The sequence below is a fragment of the Cupressus sempervirens genome, chromosome 4 (assembly GCF_028749045.1).
Source record: "Cupressus sempervirens isolate cs-2001-9-10 chromosome 4, ASM2874904v1, whole genome shotgun sequence".
Classification (NCBI taxonomy): Eukaryota; Viridiplantae; Streptophyta; class Pinopsida; order Cupressales; family Cupressaceae; genus Cupressus; species Cupressus sempervirens.
The window spans coordinates 669710341-669730042 of NC_143121.1; the positions used below are offsets into that span (position 1 = coordinate 669710341).

The following is a 19702-nucleotide window of genomic DNA, read 5'->3' on the forward strand; positions in this document are numbered from 1 at the left end:
ATCTGTGATTTCCAATCCTTGTGCTTAATCAATACATTTGTCCCTCTAAAGAGTGCATTATACCCCCTATCCTGAAGAACAGATACAGAAATCAAATTCATACCTAAGCTTGGCACATATAACACATCATGAAGTGGAATTATCTTTTCTTTCCCCCTCTGAAACTGAATAGTCCCATTCCCAATAGGGTTGAGTTTGGACAAGTTTCCCATAGAAATTTGGATATTGGTGTCCTCCTTGTAACTGGAGAAGTACTCTCTAACTCTTTTCATATGAAATGGCACCCCGATATGTATATACCAAACAAACTGTGAGGTTGAGCTAACCATACAAGCTATGAGTGCAAACTCGTCTTCTATTCTACTGGAGAGTTCTTTCGCACTTGCTGAATCTGCCACCTGCTTCTTACCCTTCTTCCACTCTGAGCAATTACTGACATAGTGGCCAAACTCGTGACATCCAAAGCACTTGACCTTGAAAAGGTCCTTCTTCTTGTTTTCACTTTTTGAATTTGATCCTTTGCTAGATCCCTTCTTTGCTTTCCCTTTACCCGCTAGGGCAATGTTCTCTTGTTCCACCTCATTTTTCTGACTTTTGTTGGCCCCATTGACAAGACTTAGTCCAAACTCCTCCTGAGTGAAATCATTCCATAGTCGATCCCAACTCGGTAAAGTATCTTGTCCACTAACAACTTGAACAAAGACACTCCATTGTTTAGTAAACCCATTTAGGGCTATTCTCACTAGCTCATCATCACTAGGGCTATCTCCAATAGCTACTAACTCATCTTTGACAACTCTAATCCTGGTAAGGTAACTTGTGACGTCTTCTCCCTGATTCATTCGGGTTTTCTTTAGCTTCTCTCTGAGAATCAACTTCCTATTGGTGGTAGCATTCTAGTATAGATTTAGAATGGCATCCCACATCTTCTTCGTCGTATCTAGCTCTGTGATATGTGGAACAATATGATCCTTGACACCATCAAGGATAATCCTCCTCACTTTGGCATCATCCTTCCTATATGCTGCAAGCTATGTTGCATCCAATGTTACAGGTACAACAATGGTAGCATAATCCTTGATACCATTCTCTTCCAACAATAAAGAAATTATGGCCTTCTAGACACCACAATTTGAGGCACCATCCAATCTATCCTGATCTCTCAAACTAGCTAAAGCCATCTCAAGGTTTAAAGAAATAATAAATCTAAGAGATCAAAATTTGTTTCCTAGGGCGAAACTCTTCTACCCTTAACAATGCTCTGATACCATGTGTAAAATTTAACTATAGCAGTCACTGATTATTAATCTCCTATCATAAACGATTATTAAACTGCTGAAAATAAATTCCTAGCTAATATCAAAAAATAACACAACTACAACTTCACTTATAAAATACAAAAAGAAATGCACAACGCAATGAACACAATATTTTTGGACAAATTGTCCCTGGAAAAACCCCTAAGGGAAAACTAGTTCTATAGATGAGAAATTATATTAAACTTCAGAAAATCAAGAGATACAAAATTCCTTGCCTCTTACTGGTAGAATTCTGACAACCTCCTAATTTATCCTATTGATATTCCCCACTACTATTCCAACGCTAACACTGCGTCCTTACTAACACTGCAAGACTGTTTGCTAACACTACAAATGTTTCTCCAAAATTCATGTTCTCCAAATGCCCCCCTGACCTCCTTTTATACTACTCCTATTGGTAAACCAATGGCTGAGGTTGATTTACAATCGATAGTTGAGATTAAAACAACTTAACAACCCTAACCAAGTCGATTTCTAGTTGTTTCCAAAGGTGGTCAATTAATTAACAAATATTTGTTTCTAATCTAACCAATTAGTTAGCAAAATAATTACTTGCTAAATAATAGCAAATGGACAAAAAGCTGTCCAAAGCTAACAAAACTAACAGAGAGCATTTTCTATTGGTGGCAAAGAGGAAGGATTTTTTGTTTGCAATTGAAATGTCATAGTATTACTAATGCCATAAGGTACAAGGACAAATACATTCGATGATTGTAGATAATTGGGCCGAATGGGATCTTTATTAAGCTTGTTACCATCTAGGAACAAGTCAAATTCCCGAATACTTGTCCCATTCAGATTAGATTTGAGTTCAGCAAAATACATAGAAATGTAAAGGTTCCCATATAGCTTGCTGATTCGGAGGGGTAAATCTATTACTGAGGGGGAGTTGTGAGAGCTTGTTTCTACTATTTGCATTATACGAGATGGAGGTTCGTCATAGGCCACTCCAATAGATACTGTCCTTCTTGTTGTGATACTTGGAAAGGCTTCTGGATATGCAGACCAAAGTCTATCAAATGGATCATCTGGATACCTATTTATCATAAACTAGTCATTAACAGAAGGAAAGTAAAGAGATCAAAAGGAAATATAAATTTTTTAACAGTCAGCACACTTTTCTAATTATCCAAAAGTTTACAAAATGTAATGATAGTGTACTTAAGAATCACTGGACTAAAAATCAGACATGAGCAAAGTATTAGAAAAGCCTAGACAAATAGAAATCTCAAACAAATTTAAGAATGGGTAACATAAGAAGAGAGTAAAGCTGATACCCAGGAAACTCATTACGAGGAAATGACTTGTGAAACTAAACTAAAGTTGAGGAAAGCTCTGAAATGGTGGGGAAAGTAAAGTACTATAGAAGATGAAGATTATGAAGTTGAAGAAGTGGATGAGATTGAAGAAGAGGAGCACAACATTCAGGAAGCTCAAATTGAGGTTGACTTTGTGCTAAATAATTATAAAAAAACAAAACCTTGGAGGATCTTTTGATCAAAGTTGATGTAGGATCATCCTAGTGGATTTTTGGTTGAGATTTACTGATGTGGGTTTTGGTCAAAATTTTACTGATAGGTGACCGTTCTAACATTCTCAAACTTTTGTGTTGTGTAATTTTCTGAGTTATTGTTTAAAGGGTTTGGGCTACATCAAAAGTGCAGAGCATGATGGACTATATGGAGAGGAATTTCTCTAGTGAGATTAAGGACCTCAATGCTCAAGTTGATATCCTCAACAAAAAGTTTGTGGAGGCCATTAAGCTTGGAATTGGGGAAAGGAGAAAATTTAAGAAGGTTGCTTAGATTCTTTAGTGCTTGCTAATTCTTTAACTTCCTTTTGTTGCATTCGCTTGAATTTTACTCTTTCAAACCCACCATTGGGGGTTTGTTCTCTTAAAAGAAGATGAAAAAACTGAACCAAAAGGTCAATTGCTATGGAAAGCTCACCTGACATCATTATCTGTAATTGGAGCTCCTGAATTGCTGTTCTCCAGCCTCAAAAGTGAGTAATCCTAGTTTATAGGCCAATACATACTTTGATTGATAAGTCGCAGATCCAAAGAAGAAATAATAGGAATTCCAAGACTTGCATTCATTCGAGCGAGGCAAACATTAGTGGGATCGAACTTTGCCATGAAAATGATTTCCTTCTGAACAAACAATGTGGTTGGAGTGGAAAATGACAAACTATCCCAAATGTCGGTGTCCAAAAGGAGAATAAACTGTTGGAATATTTAATGCAATGTTGATGTTTTCCCCTAGAGCCAAACGCTCACCTACCCCCCTAACATCCAGAATAGACAGAAAAGTTAATACGGGTAGGTGAAGTTTTTCAAATTCTGAAAAGAGGGGGAAAATGGAATGTGACAAGAGGAATGTTTATTCATTCATTTATTCAGTCAGATTATTTAGAGTTTCAGTTCACCAAAGCAGAGAAAAGGAAGAAGAAGAAAGTGGTCAGCAGATCCACTTGTTGGAGAGACAGAAGGAAATATGTTCAGTGTCTCCAGTTGCATGTGACTCCTCTATTCATTCTGTTCAAGTTTGTTGGTTGTTGTTTTGTTTTTTCTTGTTGATGCAATGATTCCTCTAGGCACCTTTGTATGTAGCCGTTAGAGCTACAAGTTTAAAATTTTATTTAAGTTTGAAGTATTATCAGTTTAGGGTTATTTTAGGATTTTTTGGTTGAAACCGAATGCTCCCAAATTTTTTAATAGTTTAATGAAAGATTGAATAGAAAGCAAGTAGGCATAATTGAATCTATCTTCCTCTTCTATTTATTACATTTGACAAGTTTGTTTGAAAAGTTAAAGCTTTGGCCTTTCTGGTTTTAATGGTGAAAGCATTCACATTGAATTTCTCTAAGTTATAATATTTCAGTTGAAACAAAACACTCGACACCTACTCTATTTTTGTGCTGAGCTCTTCAAGTGCTGAGCAATCTATCACTTGGCACCTTCATGTGCTGAGCAAGTGCCGAGAAAAAACAGGCACTCGACACCTTCATGTGCCGAGAACTTTTTTAGGTGCCGAGTAAAGATTTTAGGTTTAGGGTTGTGAGTGTTAAATTTAATTTTAATATTTTTCTCACATGGTATCAGAGCTTTGAGTCCCCACATCCACAGTGAGTTAGGGTATTTATTTTTTCTTGGGATACTTGACATGGCAGGAGATGTAGGAAAGATATGGTAGTAGCCACCACCCTTCAATGGGGAAAATTATGATACATGGGCAAAGAAGATGAAGACCATAATGCTTGCAAATGATTTGTGAGAGTTTGTGGTCAATGGATTCAATGACGTGACTGATCCAACTCAGTATGCTGCCCTCCCAAATGCACAAAAGACTCATTTGAAGGAGTCAAGGAGGAAAGATTCTAAGGCATTAAGCCTTATTGAAGCAGCAATGACAAAGACAATATTCCCAAAGATAGCAGCAGCAAATTATGCAAAAGAAGCATGGGATATCCTTGAGATGAACTTCAAGGGGACTGATAAAGTGCATACTGTAAAGCTACTAAACATAAGGAGGGAGTTTGAGAACCTTTAGATGAAGGAAAATGAATCAGTTGCAGACTTTAGTTCAAGGACATCCAATGTGATTAACCAACTGAAGTCAAATGGAGAAGACTATCAAGAGCAGAGGATAGTGGAAAAGATATTGTGGAGTTTACCTCATAAATATGACAATTTGGTCATGACCATAGAAGAGGCAAAAGACCATACTGTTTTGACAATGGATGAGTTGATTGGTACACTTCAAAACCATGAGCATAGGATCAATAGATCTACTTCTTCATCTTCCCAAGAGCAAGAATTCAAGGCTCGGTCAAATCCAAGAGGAAGGGCGAGAGGAAGAAATAGCTTAGGCAAGAACTCCAAAGGCAGAGGCCAAGGTAATGGAGGATAAAGGAATGCTGCAACAGAAAGCTAAGGAAGAGCAGATGGAGCAAGTAGCTCACAAAATACCTCAAGAAGAGGTAAGAAAAACTACAACTCAAATAAGAATAATGTAGAATGCTACTACTGTCATAAATATGGACATTATGCAAATGAATGTTGGGAGAAGCAAAAAGATCAATCAGGACAAGCAAATGTCGCTGACGTGAATATGGGAAGTGAAAACACTACCTTCATCAAGTGTAATGTTGGTGAAGAAGGAAGCCTTGAGGTTTGGTACCTCGATATTGGATGTAGAAACCACATCAGTGGCAATGAAACTTTGTTTTCGTTCATTGACAAGAGTTTCAAATCAGAGATTAAGATGGGTAACAATGGAACCCTACCAGTTGTGGGCAAAGGATCTATTATGGTTTGCACCAAGAAAGGTGACAAGAAGAAAATACAAAATGTGTATTTTTCCCCTAGTATGAAGAAAAATTTGATGAGCATTGGTCAGCTTATTCAAAATGGATACAAAGTGCTGATGAAAATTGATAGGTGTGTCCTTCATGAAAAGGATGGGATAAGGAACTTACTTGCAGCAGTTCAAATGAAAAAGAACAAAATGTTTCCCTTGAAGATAGAGACATGTTTCTCATTTCAATTTGGTGTTGTACCTCCCACACAATCAGCTCTAAGGAGTGTGATTGAAGACCCTTCACAGTTGTGGCATCTTAGGTATGGTCATCTTGGCTATGCTGGTTTAAATTTATTGTCAAATAAAAGAATGGTAGATGGTTTGACACATGTAGGAAATTATTGTGACAAGTGTGAGGCTTGTATTTTGGGTAAGCAACATACGCTTTCCTTTAATTTTGGAAATTCTAGGAGGGCTAGATATCTATTAGAGTTAGTGCATACCGACCTAGTCAGTCCTATGCAAGTTACTTCCATTGGGGGGAGTACTTATTTCATGACATTCATTGATGATTTTAGTCGTAGGACATGGGTGTATTTCTTAAAGAATAAATCTAAAGCATGTGATAAATTTGTAGAATTTAAAGCCCAAGCTAAAAAAGAATGTGGACACTATATCAAATTCCTAAGATTAGATAGAGGAGGGGAGTATACCTCCAATTCTTTTGTAATTTTTTGCAAGAAACATGACATAAAGAAAGAGCTCATAGCCAACAATACACCACAGCAGAATGGAGTGGCTGAAAGAAAGAATAGGACCGTTGTTGAAATGGCAAGGAGCATGATGAAAAAAAAATGTCTCCCAACTGAATTTTGGGGAGAGGCTGTGGAAATAGCAGTTTACCTAATTGATAGTTGTCCTATAAAGGCAGTCCATGAAAAAATTCAAGTGAAAGCATGGTCATGAAGAAGATGGATAGTTGAACACCTAAGGGTGTTTGGATGTGTTGCATATGCACATGTGCCTAAAGAAAAAAGACAGAAATTGGATGACAAAGGTGTGAAGTGCATCTTCATAGGGTCCAGCTCAGAATCAAAGGCATACAGATTGTATGACCCATTGAACAACAAGATGACTCTTTCAAGAAATGTGGAATTTCTTGAAAATCAGTCTTGGTATGGTTCAATTAATGAGTCACCAAGCACTTCTAGTAAAGTTCCAATTATGAGTGAAGAAGATGTTGATGAACAGCAAGAAGAATGAGTAAGTAGAAGAAAAGGCAAGTAGGTTAAGTCATTGCCGAGCTCCTCTAGGCATGACTGAGTGTCAGTGTCCAGTACCAGTGAAGATCAAGCTAGTTGGCGATGTAGTAGCAGTGAAGATTTTAATCCTACACTCTCCTCCCCGTTACCAAGAAAGACAAAGAGTGTTAGGGAGATATACCAAGATGAAAGGTGTGAAGATTATGATGAGAGTGTTAATTTTGCATTATTTTCTCATACTGATCCAATATATTTTGAGGAAGCTATTAAGGAGAAGAAATAGTGTAATGCCATGGATGAGGAAATAGATGCTATAGAAAGAAATGAGACATGTGAGCTAACTGAATTTCCTCCCAAGAAGCAAGTGATTGGAGTGAAATGGGTCTATAAGACCAAATGCAATGTTAAAGGCAAGATTGATAGGCATAAGGCAAGGCTGGTAGTAAAGGGCTACAAACAACAATATGGAAGAGACTATGATGAGACATATGCTCCTGTTGCAAGAATGGAAACCGTGTGTGTTGTCATAGCAATTGTAGCCCAGCACAAGTGGAAGGTATTTCAAACGGATGTGAAGTTTGCCTTCTTAAATGGTGTGTTGAAAGAAGAAGTATATGTGGAGTAGCCATCTGGTTATGAAGTTGCAGGTCAAGAGAACAAAGTATATAGATTGAAGAGAGATCTTTATGTGCTCAAGAAAGCTCCACGAGCATGGTATAGTAGGATTGATGCATATTTGATGAGCAATGGCTTTAGCAAAAGCAATGGTGAGACCACTCTTTATATCAAGGTAGCAGATGGTAATGTATTGATTGTTGTCTTGTATGTAGATGACTTGATTTTTACTAGAAATGACAAGGATCTAATTGGTAAGTTTAAAGAGGCCATGAAAAGTGAATTTGAAATGACAGATCTAGGTCTCTTGAAATACTTTCTAGGTATAGAAGTAAAACAAATGCATGATGGCATTTTCATCTCTCAAGAAAAGTATGTAGGGCAGATCTTGGAGAGATTTAAAATGTAGAATAGTAAGGCAGCCCCCACACCAATAGTAGTAGGTCTAAAATTGAGCAAGGAAGACTCTAACAAGAGAGTGGATTCAACACTATACAAGAGTATGGTTGAAAGTTTAATATATTTGACTGCAACTCGGCCAGACCTAATTCATGCAGTAAGTCTAATTTTTAGATTTTTGGAAATACCAAAGGATTCTTATTGGCAAGCAGGAAAAATGATCCTAAGGTATGTGAAAGGTACCAAGGGATTTGGGATTTTATATACTACAAATGATGATTTCAAGTTGGTTGGTTACACGGATAGTGATTGGGTTGGAAGTTTAGATGATAGGAAGAGCACTTCCGGATACATGTTTCATATGGGATCGAGTGCAATTTCATGGGTATTCAAGAAGCAACCTATTGTTTCTCAATCTACAGCAGAGGCTGAATACATAGCAGCAAGTGCAACAATATGCCAAGCAATTTGGCTAAGGAGGATCTTGACAAATTTGAATGAAAGGCAAGAGGTTGGAACCACAATTTATTGTGACAACATCTCATCAATTGCATTGTCCAAGAATCCAATCTTCCATGGGAGAAGCAAACACATAGAAATCAGATATCACTTCATCAGAGAGTTGGTGGAGAATGAGGATATCAAAATAATTTTTTGTAAGTCTGAGCAACAGCTAGCAGACATTTTCACAAATCCATTAGGCATTGGATCTTTTTTACACCTAAGAGAGTGTCTTGGTGTAGTTGATTTGGATCAACTATGATCTTTATTTGTTTGGCTCGGGACAAAGGGGGAGTGTTGGAATATTTAATGCATTGTTGATGTTTGCCCCTAGAGCCAAATGCTCACCTACCCCCCTAACATCCAGAACAAACAAAAAAATTAATATGGGTAGGTGAAGTTTTTCAAATTCTGAAAAGATGGGGAAAATGGATGTGACAAAAGGAATTTTTATTCATTAATTTATTTAGTCAGATTATTTAGAGTTTCAGTTCAAGAGAATAGAGAAAAGGAAGAAGAAGAAAGTGGTTAGCAGATCCACTTGTTGTAGAGACAGAAGGAAGTATGTTCAGTGTCTCCAGTTGCACGTGACTCCTCTGTTCATTCTATGAGTTTTTTGGTTGTTGTTTTATTTTTTCGTGTTGAAGCAGTGATTTCTCCAGGCACCTTTGTATGCAGCCATTAGAGCTGCAAGTTTAAAAGTTTATTGAAGTTTGACGTATGTTGGTAAACAGATTTGTCACAGTAGAATTTTCCCAACGGAGTGTATGTGGCAGATCGTTCACAACAGTTGGATAGGCTCTTGATATTTGGCCTCCTCTGCGTTTAGAGGGGCAGCTCCCTCGTAAGATAGAATTTTAGATTTTTCAAAAAGGATAAGAAGAACTTAGAAAATAAGAAGGAAAACCATTGATAGCGAATGCACCACATGCCTTCAACGTTTTCATAAAAATGACGTTAACTATTAATGAGAGCTATCAAGGACTACGTTTGAGAACTTTCACCAACACAATGCTAATTCAAACATCCACAAATACTCACATTATACCATGAAAGTAATCATAGATGAATCAACACTTTAAGAATCTGGATTCCTTGGAGAGAGAACGCTAAATGTACTTCGTTTTATTTCTTGCACCAAGAAAGAAAGAAATAACTGATTACACAAAAACAAAAATTGTACACACTTTCCAAAAATTGCTTTATGATCAGAGCAACAACGTTTCCCGGTATCCAAGTCCCAAAAAGTCCCTTATTACATTGATCTCCAAAATTTTATAGCCAATCTAGAATAACTAACTTTTCGGGTTCGTAACTACCCAAAAAGTTAGAGTTTGGGCTACTTGAAGACGATTCATAACCAACTCTAACCCTTGAAGCTTAACTACGGTTAGAAAAATGAAAACTAGAGTTAATTCTAAAGTTGACCTTTTTACAAATTACATCAATAAAATTCTAAGACAACTTTAGACAGGAAAACTTCTAACTTTTAATTCTTTGAACTCGTTCCTTGATCTGTAGGTGCTACCAGCAACTGAGTCAAGTTTGCCTTGTATGCTCTGAATGATTTTATCAATTGAGCCAAATTTTTGATCTTAATGATGATTAAACTCTGCATCTTCAGCTTACACAACTCACGTCTCTTTCTAATTTCATCCAGTTCTATGACACAACCTGACAAGTTTTGAGTACAGGAGTTCAATGCTACTGAGAGACTGCTCAATTTCATCATAGCGCTAGCATCTAAACTTTTTTTGCTACCAAGTTCGGTGTTGATTTTTGTTTCTATGCATTTCAAGATGGAAGATATGTCTGGATTTTGAGTATGTTCATTAATAGGAATACCCTCTACAATCATTGGTATTTCTCCCAAGGCCCTCTTTTTCAGTAACTTGCAAGAGTTTAAGAATTGTTCTCCTTCACTCAATTGTTCATTCATACTATCATTCTTCCATCGGATGTTTTCTAGCCATATGTCAATTTTCTCTTCTTCTCCAGTGCTGGTTAACTTTAGTGACCTGACTATATTGCTATCCATGCCTTTAATCTCTACTAAATTGGCATCAATTTCTCTCTAGAATGTTTGTTGTTCCTTGAGAGTTTCCAGTTCTTTTTGAATGCTTTGTTGTATATGATTCACTTTGGTAAATGTACTTTGAACATCCTAAAATAATTTGGATGCCTGTTCTTTCATACTTTGTACTCATGCTTTCACCATTTTACAATATGTTTGGCATTCTCCTATGTTTTGAATGGTTCCTTCATCAAACATCTTCTTTGGATCTTCTATACTTTCTATGGATGAACTAGGATCTGGAAAGGAGTCACAAATCATCGATTTGATGCATGAAGAAAGAGCTCGGACTTGACACTTGAGTTGATTCTTAACTTGCTTATCTCTCCTTGATTGTTCTATTAGGATAGCAGCTAACACTTGAAAATTGTGTTCTTTCCCTTCACGAGTAGTTCGTCCTAGATCCACTTTAGTGATGCAAAAATCAGATTCATTTGTCTCATTTAAATCCTTCTCTGTGACTGGTTGTGCAATTTCAATAGATAAATTACCTAAAGTACGGTTCACTGTTAGGCTAGAATCCATTGTAGTCTTCTTTATCTTTGTACCTCTGTGCATCAAGTCAGCTACAACATCTAGATTGGGTGACTCTAACTGAATTATCCTTTTCTTCTTTCTCTCTAAACTCTGTTGTAACCAAGATGTTGAAATACTAGCGGGTGAGTTGATTACTAAAGGAACCTGTAAGACTGTAGATGATAAGTTCAAGTTATGTACATTTTCTACATCTGGCTCCTCTTGGATTGCCTCTATGCTCCCAGGAGACAATGAGCATGAAGGAGATGCTATGGATTGAATCATCTCATCTACAAATGAGGGTAAAGCATTCATCTCAGGAGCTTCATCAATCATTTGTTTAATCAGCTTTAACATCTTCTCCTTGGGTTTTGATCTCTTCTTCCTGGTGATTACATTGAGTTGACATGCTGAAACTAGGTTAACTCATTTATCTGGATCTTCACCATCATCTTCCCCTTGTGTGCTATGCAAAGAGCCTGAGGATGTAGGAATAGGAAATGGAATGGCTGAAACTGATGTTCCTTCTTGAGAAGTATTATTATTATTTACACTACTCCTTCCTGTTGACTTAGTGGTAGTAGTGGCTTCTTTAACTTTATTCTTTAACCAAGTCTCAGTTCATTGAATCACAAAGAAAGTCCTTTTCTTGAGGTCTTTTAGTTCTGGCAGCGACCAATTGATATATGGCAATTCTAGTAATTGTATCGCTCAAAGAAGTAAGGATCAATCCAGTTTGACCTGTCCTCTGTTATGCCAGTCACATCCCATCCCATTTTGTAATCAATGATTTTTTGTATTGTAAATCTCATCCAGTCCCTTTTTCTAACTTCAAAATCATTCTCACAATTTGCCCAAAAATCTTCCAATGTGGGAAAATGAAGATAGCTAGGTCCAAGTGCCAAGTTAATTTTAACATATCCGCTACCATCAAATGGAAAGCGACTGTAGAAAGAGTGTACAGTTATGTTCACCATGGATCTCTCAATATTTTGGGCATTCGAAGAAGACAAACAACTGTAATGTCCGATGCCAATTGGAAAAGGGATTGATCTTTTGTTCCTGCACTTTTTATTTACTTGACCAATTTACCTGCAGACTTCTGAAAGTACCAGCCTATCATCTACAAAGCAAGGCAACATGAGAGGGAAATCTTGAAAACCTCCGATGCGGATGTAAGTGAATCGAGAATATTGTATGAAGAAGCTACCATAAGTACTAATGAGACTAGCTCCTTCAGGAGAAATTCGAAGTCCTATGTCTCCTTGTAGTTCCCTGGCAGTGAGCATAGAAAAAGCATCTTTCACCCTGCAGAAGTGTGCATTGCTTTGTTTCAATTGCAACTGGGGATAATAGTTATAAATCTGAGTAGTTAAGCTATACTCCCCATAAGGATTTAGACTGGGCCATGACTTCATACTTGCAATTGCATACATTAGATATGAGGACATGTAAAATCCTTGATTTGCATTGAATCCTGTCAACTGGTAATGGAGAGCATCGCTAATCATTTCTCCCCAGTCTATAAATTGTTTCCCAGTGGTGATGGTATTAATATACAAAAACATCCAATCATGAAAATCTTCAGCTACCTGATTTCCCACCACTCTATTGAGAAGAACTATCATATCAGAATTGTCTTCATTGAAGATATTCCTATGTAACATTCTTGGCAACTGCGATTTTCCTCTCCTGGGTTGATCGAGCCAACTTTTAGCAATAACATTGAGGCATGTTTTCTTATTCTGATGGAAATAACCTTGGGCAGTGCCCTCTTTAGAAATTTCTGTAAACACTTCTCTTACTGGCAATCTGAAAGTGATGGATATAGATATTGGGTCCAACCTTGCTATGACATTACCTCCTATAGTCTTGATGTCCCTTGAATTCTGATCATATGCCTTGATACATTCTAAAACCAATTCTACACATTAAACTGCGAGCGGATGCCCTCCTGCATGGCCAGACCATTTTCTAGTGTTCGACATGCCAGGGGTGATTTATCTTCTTTGCTCATCATCTTCTAGAAGTCTTTGATTTTTAAATGCCCCATCTTTGTGTCAGATATTTTGGGGAGCGTGCTTTTTAGTATCACAGGAGTTTCCTTACCCTGAAAATTATACATCATATTGTTGCCTGTCAACTGTCAAGGGCTGTCTTGGCAGTAGCGTGGAGTTAATAGCCACTTTTATTTATTTAAATTTGATGTTAAATCTTCTTCAATTATAAATTTCACCAAAATCTTTACTTTGCTTTGAAGAATCTAGCTCTCATGTGCGATAGAAGCACTTCATCGAACAATTCACCTCTTTGAGAGCTTGCTTTATAACTGTTCTATGCATTCTTGTGCGGCAGTTTAGAAGTGCTTTATTGGCATTCGAGGTTGCTCATTTTGACAAACAGATAGTGGGCATGTTTTTTAAAAAAATATGTCCTTCTTCTTGATGGCAGGATTGCCTACTTTTCCTCTGTCTTCAAATTACCTTCAAATATCAATGGTCACGTGCTTTTCTATGTCCATGCACCTCTGCCCTTATGTCTTTTCATACGTTGCACTTATTCTAATCAATTGATGATATTTCAGTTGAACCACATAAGCACACTGGCTTTGAATGTATTTTCTCCATTGCTTTGCCAACTGTTCGAACTCATTAGTGACACGAGAATCTTTCTATGGATACCGCAGAAGAGAAAAGCTAGGGGTTACCCAAGTGCTGGAGGTGAAAATTTTTGCCAAACGTCTCAGTTAAACTCTAAAGTGCATTCCATCAAACAAGTCACACCTAGTGCTTTGTATTCCCATACATGATTCTAAACTCAGTGTTCAAATGCATTGTGAGTTTTTCAACTCCAAACACCAGTGCTAATGCGGCTTGGGAGTATAACAATACCATGTTAGGCTGTGACAGGTTCATAATACCATTATTTTGATATTATCGGGTGCCTTGGAGCGTCTTCCTGTGATTTTTGTTTAACAATGCTCATGCTTTGTTGGGGGCGGCTTATTCTTGATCTGCACATTCATTTTCGTGCATAGTCTTCCCATGTTTAATGCTGCTCATGACACCACAGCCTGGAGATAACGCATTTTGTCAAACGGTTCCCATGCCTTGCTTATGGTCGCTTCAATCATCACCTTCTATGTTTGCCTCACTTCTTTCTAAATGCTTGATATCACCCTGAGGATGTTTCAAGATGTGGCACATCGTACCTCAAGTTTTTCGTCTCAACTTCATGCATTTCGATCCTATTTTTCTGATGTCACAGGTAAGAATGTTGTGTTTTTGTCACAGCTAAGCTTTCAATCAAACCTGTTCACATATCATCATTATGAAGACCATGTTGTATCTCTGCGGCAAGGACACCAACAAGATGTCAATGTTAGTTTTAAAATCCGCACACATACTCTGGCAACTCACGAGACGACTTTGATGTGCATTATTTTCTGTCACTCAAGAAGCCACGACTTTCCATTGCTATTGAATATCAATAATTTCACTCCATTGAAGATTGCATCCTCATCCTCTTTGCACAGACATTATAACTGCCATTTTATTTTCTGAGAAATACAGGAGTTGGGTTCTTGCAATTTCAGGGTTTCTTCAAACTGGCCTCCAATGAAACAACATACCTAAATTATTCCAACATCTATGAACTTCATCTCCAATCGACAGTTGCCTTCAAGTTGAATTTTAGGTTAGGAGGTTCGGGTTAGAATTACGGTAAAAAGTTGGAGTACGGGGAGAGAGAGTATGGCAAGTACGTGGAGAGAGAAAAAGTGAAAATCAAACTTAAAACCTTAACCCGAACTTCCTCTAAAGGTTTAGTATGTGGAGAGAGAAAAATGGGAGGAGAGAGAGTGGAAACTCAAACTTAAAACCTTAACCCGTACTTCTCTCTAAAGTTTTAGTATGTGGAGAGAGAAAAGTATGGGAAGAGAGGAAGTTCAAATTTTCTTGAGTATTTTCTCTTTTCAATTAATTAATGTAATTACACTCTCCGTAAAATGTTGGGAAAACAAAGTATTATCAGTTTAGGGTTATTTTAAGATTTTTGGTTGAAGCCGAATGCTCCCAGATTTTGTAATAGTTTAATTAAAGATTGAATAGAAAGCAAACAGACATACTTGAATATATCTTCCTCTTCTATTCATTGCATTTGACAAGTTTGTTTGAAAAGTTAAAGCTTTGGCCTTTTTGGTTTTAATGGTGAAAGCATTCACGTTGAATTTCTCTAAGTTATAATATTTCAGTTGAAACAGAACACTCGACACGAACAAGTGCCGAGCAAAACTGGCACTCGGCACCTTCATGTGCCGAGCACTTTTTCAAATGCCGAGTAAAGATTTTAGGTTTAAGATTGTGAGTGTTAAATTTAATTTTAATATTTTTCTCACATAAACTGGGGAGGCAAGTTGAGATTTTCATAGTTCCCGTAAACAAATGTTGCACGAAGAAGATATTTTTTCCCAATCCCCACCGGTAACTGGTAACAGCTCTTCCTTAACTCGGTAAATCTTCGAAGGGTGCTCATTTGCCTTGATGTTTATCCTCCAAGAGGGGCATTTGAAAGCTTCAATTTCTGTCCGGAATTGATGTAGGCATCATCTAGAATCCACTGTATTCCACCATCATCTGTAGAATTCTCAGTGGTTCCACAGTCCAGGCTAAGGAATCCTGGAAACACCCATCAATGTTTTTTAACATCTGTCATCATATGCATGTTCATAGTATGGCCAGAACGGATCACAAAAGGCTTAGCAGAACTTTAGGGCTTACCTGGCTGACTACATACAGTAGAAGCGAATACTGCAGATATTATGAACAAGATCCACACTTTGTTCATAATGAAAAACAAAGAGCTGATCTTTCCTAACAATTATCACTGAATTTCAGTCCTGGGTGACTTGGCTATATAGAAATTAAGCTTAAAAAAAAAAAAAAAAGTCAATTTTGATTGTTTAGCACTTTTACATAAGAAATAAGAAATGAAGTTTAGTATGTGATGTTTAAGCCATCCATAACTGCATAAAGAAGATCCAAAACTAAATAAAAGACTTATAACCAAGATCAAAGATTATCACTTCGTTAGAAAGAACCATTAACTAAATAATAGCCTTTCCTTTTCCAATGACACACTCGTTCATAAAACAATTTGGACGGTCTTACATTAATTTTGAAAAAAACAAAGAAGTTGTGAGCAGAGTTCAAGTAATTGCGTATGGTTGAAGTACTGACTTTGACTTTTAGAAATAATGCACTTGCAGATGCCATTAAATAAATAGACTCTTGCTTATATAGTTCAATAATATTTCAAATTGCGAGTTTTTATTCACTTAAAAACTTTGAACCCTCATCTCCCATTAGCAGTTTTAGGTGTGAAAATGATTGCGGCGACAAATTCTTCGTAACGATTGTGCAAAGGACAATAAAATCAATGAATGGGAGACGCCACGAAAAATAACTTAATCCTAGGGTTGTCAGCATTCGTTTGTATGCGCATTTCACACTGGCATTTGGTTGGAGGCTCATCCTTTTTTCATCCCTATTCGATTTGACGATCTTTGTCGCCCTACTTTTCTGGCTATACAGCCTAAAACTGCATTTGACCAATTTTTAAAATTTAGTAATTAATTTAAAAATTACATAATAGTGACTTCTAAATTAATTAATAATATAAGAAATAGATACATTAGATACATTTATTGAACTATATAGCCATCTATGTATTAGATATTATATGCACTTTAAAATAAATCCATATATATCTTGTAATCATGGTACTATAAATTACCAAGAATAAAATAGACCTAGACTTTTTTTTCATGAGCAAGCAAACGTTCATTTTTAAATGATAATAATTTAAGGTAGGATGACCAGAGTCTCATTATTTTGTTGTGAAAGCTTATAAAACAAATGAATGGTTATAATAATAATTAGATTAAGAAACTAATTTATTTTACTAATAATTCAATTTTTAAGGTCTAACATTTTATAAAAAGTATTGACATAATCAAGAGCATTTCAAATAATATTTATTCAATATATATTATTTTTTTGACAAATGAAGATATCAAGTCATTAATTATAATACATTAAATAGACTAAATAAATAAATAATAAAAATAATAAATGTTTAAAATAATTTCTTCAGATTATTCATTTATCTTATTTTTTCAAGTAGTTCAAATTAGTCATTTTTTTATTAATTGTTAGAAATTTGTCATCTTAGTTTCCAATAGAAATTACTTGACATGACCTAAATTAAGAAAATAAGAAAATAATAATAATAATATGTAATCTAGACACACAAACAAAGAATTAAGACAATTTAATATGTATGTATATATGTATATACATATGTATGTATGTATATATGTATGTATATATAAATACATATACACGTGTGTGTGTGTGTGTGTGTGTGTGTGTGTGTGTGTGTGTGTGTTAGAAAGTAAAGTCCACCAAGATAACTAAGAGGGGGACTGAATCAATTATGCAATCGAAACAACTGTCAATATTCTTATTAATTCTGAAACATGTAAACACTAAATGCAACAGCCATAGAAAGATCACCATACACAATAACACCATATTTGTTAATTAGGGAAACCCTTGAAGAGAGGAAAACCTTAGTGGGGATGGTACCCATAAAATGATGTAGTAATTTATAATTTCCTTGTAAGAGGATGGATCGCGTTAGTAGTCAATGTGATATATCTAGTACATGAGATTCCTTGTTAGGAGATTCCAACCACGTTAGGAGTTATACCAACCCTATTAGAAGTTGATGAGAAGATAAAATGATGTACTATCCAAATAGTCTTTGTACTATTCTCATTTATTAATAGAGATTTACCTCGACATTGTCCAACAACAACTTCTATTCTAGATTCAGTACTTCATCCACTCTCCATGTCTCAACTACACCAAATACTTCTCTGATCAAAGGATAATCAATATCAAGTTCACTAGATCTCACATAAAAGTTTGCATACCCACATTACACATAAAAACCACAAATGCCACACTTTACCATAGGGAAATTATATTTCCTTTATATCAAGTCCTAGAATAAGTTATTGAGTTAGCCTTGGGGGTTTCTCAATTTACAATAACAATATAGGACCATCTTAAGATATTACAATTATACATTACATTACAATATTACATATTTTCACATTTATAATCAAAATATCGGCTCTTAGTCTTCATAACTCTTCACATGTGTAACATTTGACTTTTCTCATAAATACATCATCTTTAGCATGTCTTCTACCTCAATACAACTACACTTAACTAAATTCTATCTCTATTAGTAGATATAATCAAAACATCAACAACTTCTTAACCAATAGCTCTATCTAAATGACATCTTCAATAAATCTTGAATAACTCTTTACTATCTTCAAATTTACGCATGTACACTTAAGCGTAGAATTAGGATACTCTGTAAAACATGTCCTCAACTATGCATAATATTATCTTCATTTCTTGATCCTTGTGAAACCAAACTATGTTTGCTACCTTGTCAGTCTTCACATAATAACCACTATGTTGACATCAATGATAATCATTGTCATGAATGCAACACACAACCTCTGAATCATGTCACTAGGGATTCTAGGATACTCCCCCATAGGAATACCATCAACATTCATTCTAACAATCTCCCCATTTGGCATTGGTGAAAAATATCTAAGTTCCATGAATACCAAATGTCTCTATTGCAATTGCTCCACCATGCATGTTGTCCATGAATATCATATATATTGTAATTATCATGCATAAGAAAAGTGTTAATTTCCCCCATACATCACCATCTTTTCAAATCCTCTTCATCAATCCTTTTTAAATCCTCTTGATGAATCAAATCTCTATTTTAGGAACAATTCTCCCCCTAAGGATATTCTTCCCCTATTGAAATCAATAGACAAAGATATTTATCTTCAATACACTCAAGTGTCCAAAGGCACTATTAAGAACTAGTTACCACTCAAATCTATGTGTACAATCTCCAACTTCACAAATGTAGTAAGTTTTTTTCTTGGAAATGAAATTTTATTCTAATTTTCCATAGCACATTCCTTGCATACCTTGTCAGTAGGTTTTACAATCTTAGTAAAATCTCTAACAACAATGTAGTACTAATCTTCACAATGTTATCAAAGTTTATATGACAAGACCTCTTACGTCATAACCATCTGTCATCCACCTTAGCAATTAAGCATGTCATCTCAGTAGGATTCAACTGAAAAACATTACTTCTAGTCCTTGTACCATTACCAATCAACTTAGCATCTTTATCCTTGATAATGCATGTCTTTTCAGTGAATTGCAAGTGATATCCATTGTCAACTAGTTGTCCAACACTAAAAATATTATGTTTTAAACTATCAACAAAGTAAACATCATCAATTTTAGTCTTTCCATCAACTATAATAGATCTCTTTCCCTTAATGTGCTAGGCTGCATTATTCTCAGCTCTAACAATTCCACCATCATAGCTATATTCAATGAGCTTATTCATATCTCTAGTCATATAATGAGAACAACCACCATCTATAATTGAATCAGATTTCTTCTTTTCAACTTGTGATAATAAAGATCTTTCTTCTCTAACTTCCTCTCTTTCAAGACTTTATTGCTTAATAGCAAAAAATCCCATTTCATCACTTTCACTCAAAAATTTTCCACACTAGCATCTAATTCCTCA

General features: G+C 35.9%; 1 protein-coding gene across 1 annotated transcript; it reads right to left on the minus strand.

Annotated features, from left to right (window-relative positions):
* Positions 1 to 1919: 1919 nt before the first annotated feature.
* Positions 1920 to 15520, minus strand: LOC149563034 (putative LRR receptor-like serine/threonine-protein kinase MEE39). The gene is made up of 5 exons (XM_089828055.1): positions 15384 to 15520; positions 12080 to 12295; positions 11189 to 11372; positions 3269 to 3333; positions 1920 to 2355 (listed from the first exon to the last, which is right to left on the minus strand). The coding sequence occupies exons 1-5, from the start codon at positions 15518 to 15520 to the stop codon at positions 1920 to 1922; spliced, it is 1038 nt and encodes a 345-aa protein (XP_089684181.1).
* Positions 15521 to 19702: the final 4182 nt, after the last annotated feature.

What these genes read in the sequence shown, in the direction of transcription:
- LOC149563034 (XM_089828055.1), bottom strand. Translation starts at nt 15,520, where the DNA reads ATGAGCACCCTTCGAAGATTTACCGAGTTAAGGAAGAGCTGTTACCAG. An exon ending in GTACTTTCAGAAGTCTGCAG is followed by an intron (nt 11,373 to 12,079) that starts GTAAATTGGTCA and finishes TGTAATCACCAG; the next exon opens with GAAGAAGAGATCAAAACCCA. An exon ending in ATTACAGATAATGATGTCAG is followed by an intron (nt 2,356 to 3,268) that starts GTGAGCTTTCCA and finishes TATGATAAATAG; the next exon opens with GTATCCAGATGATCCATTTG.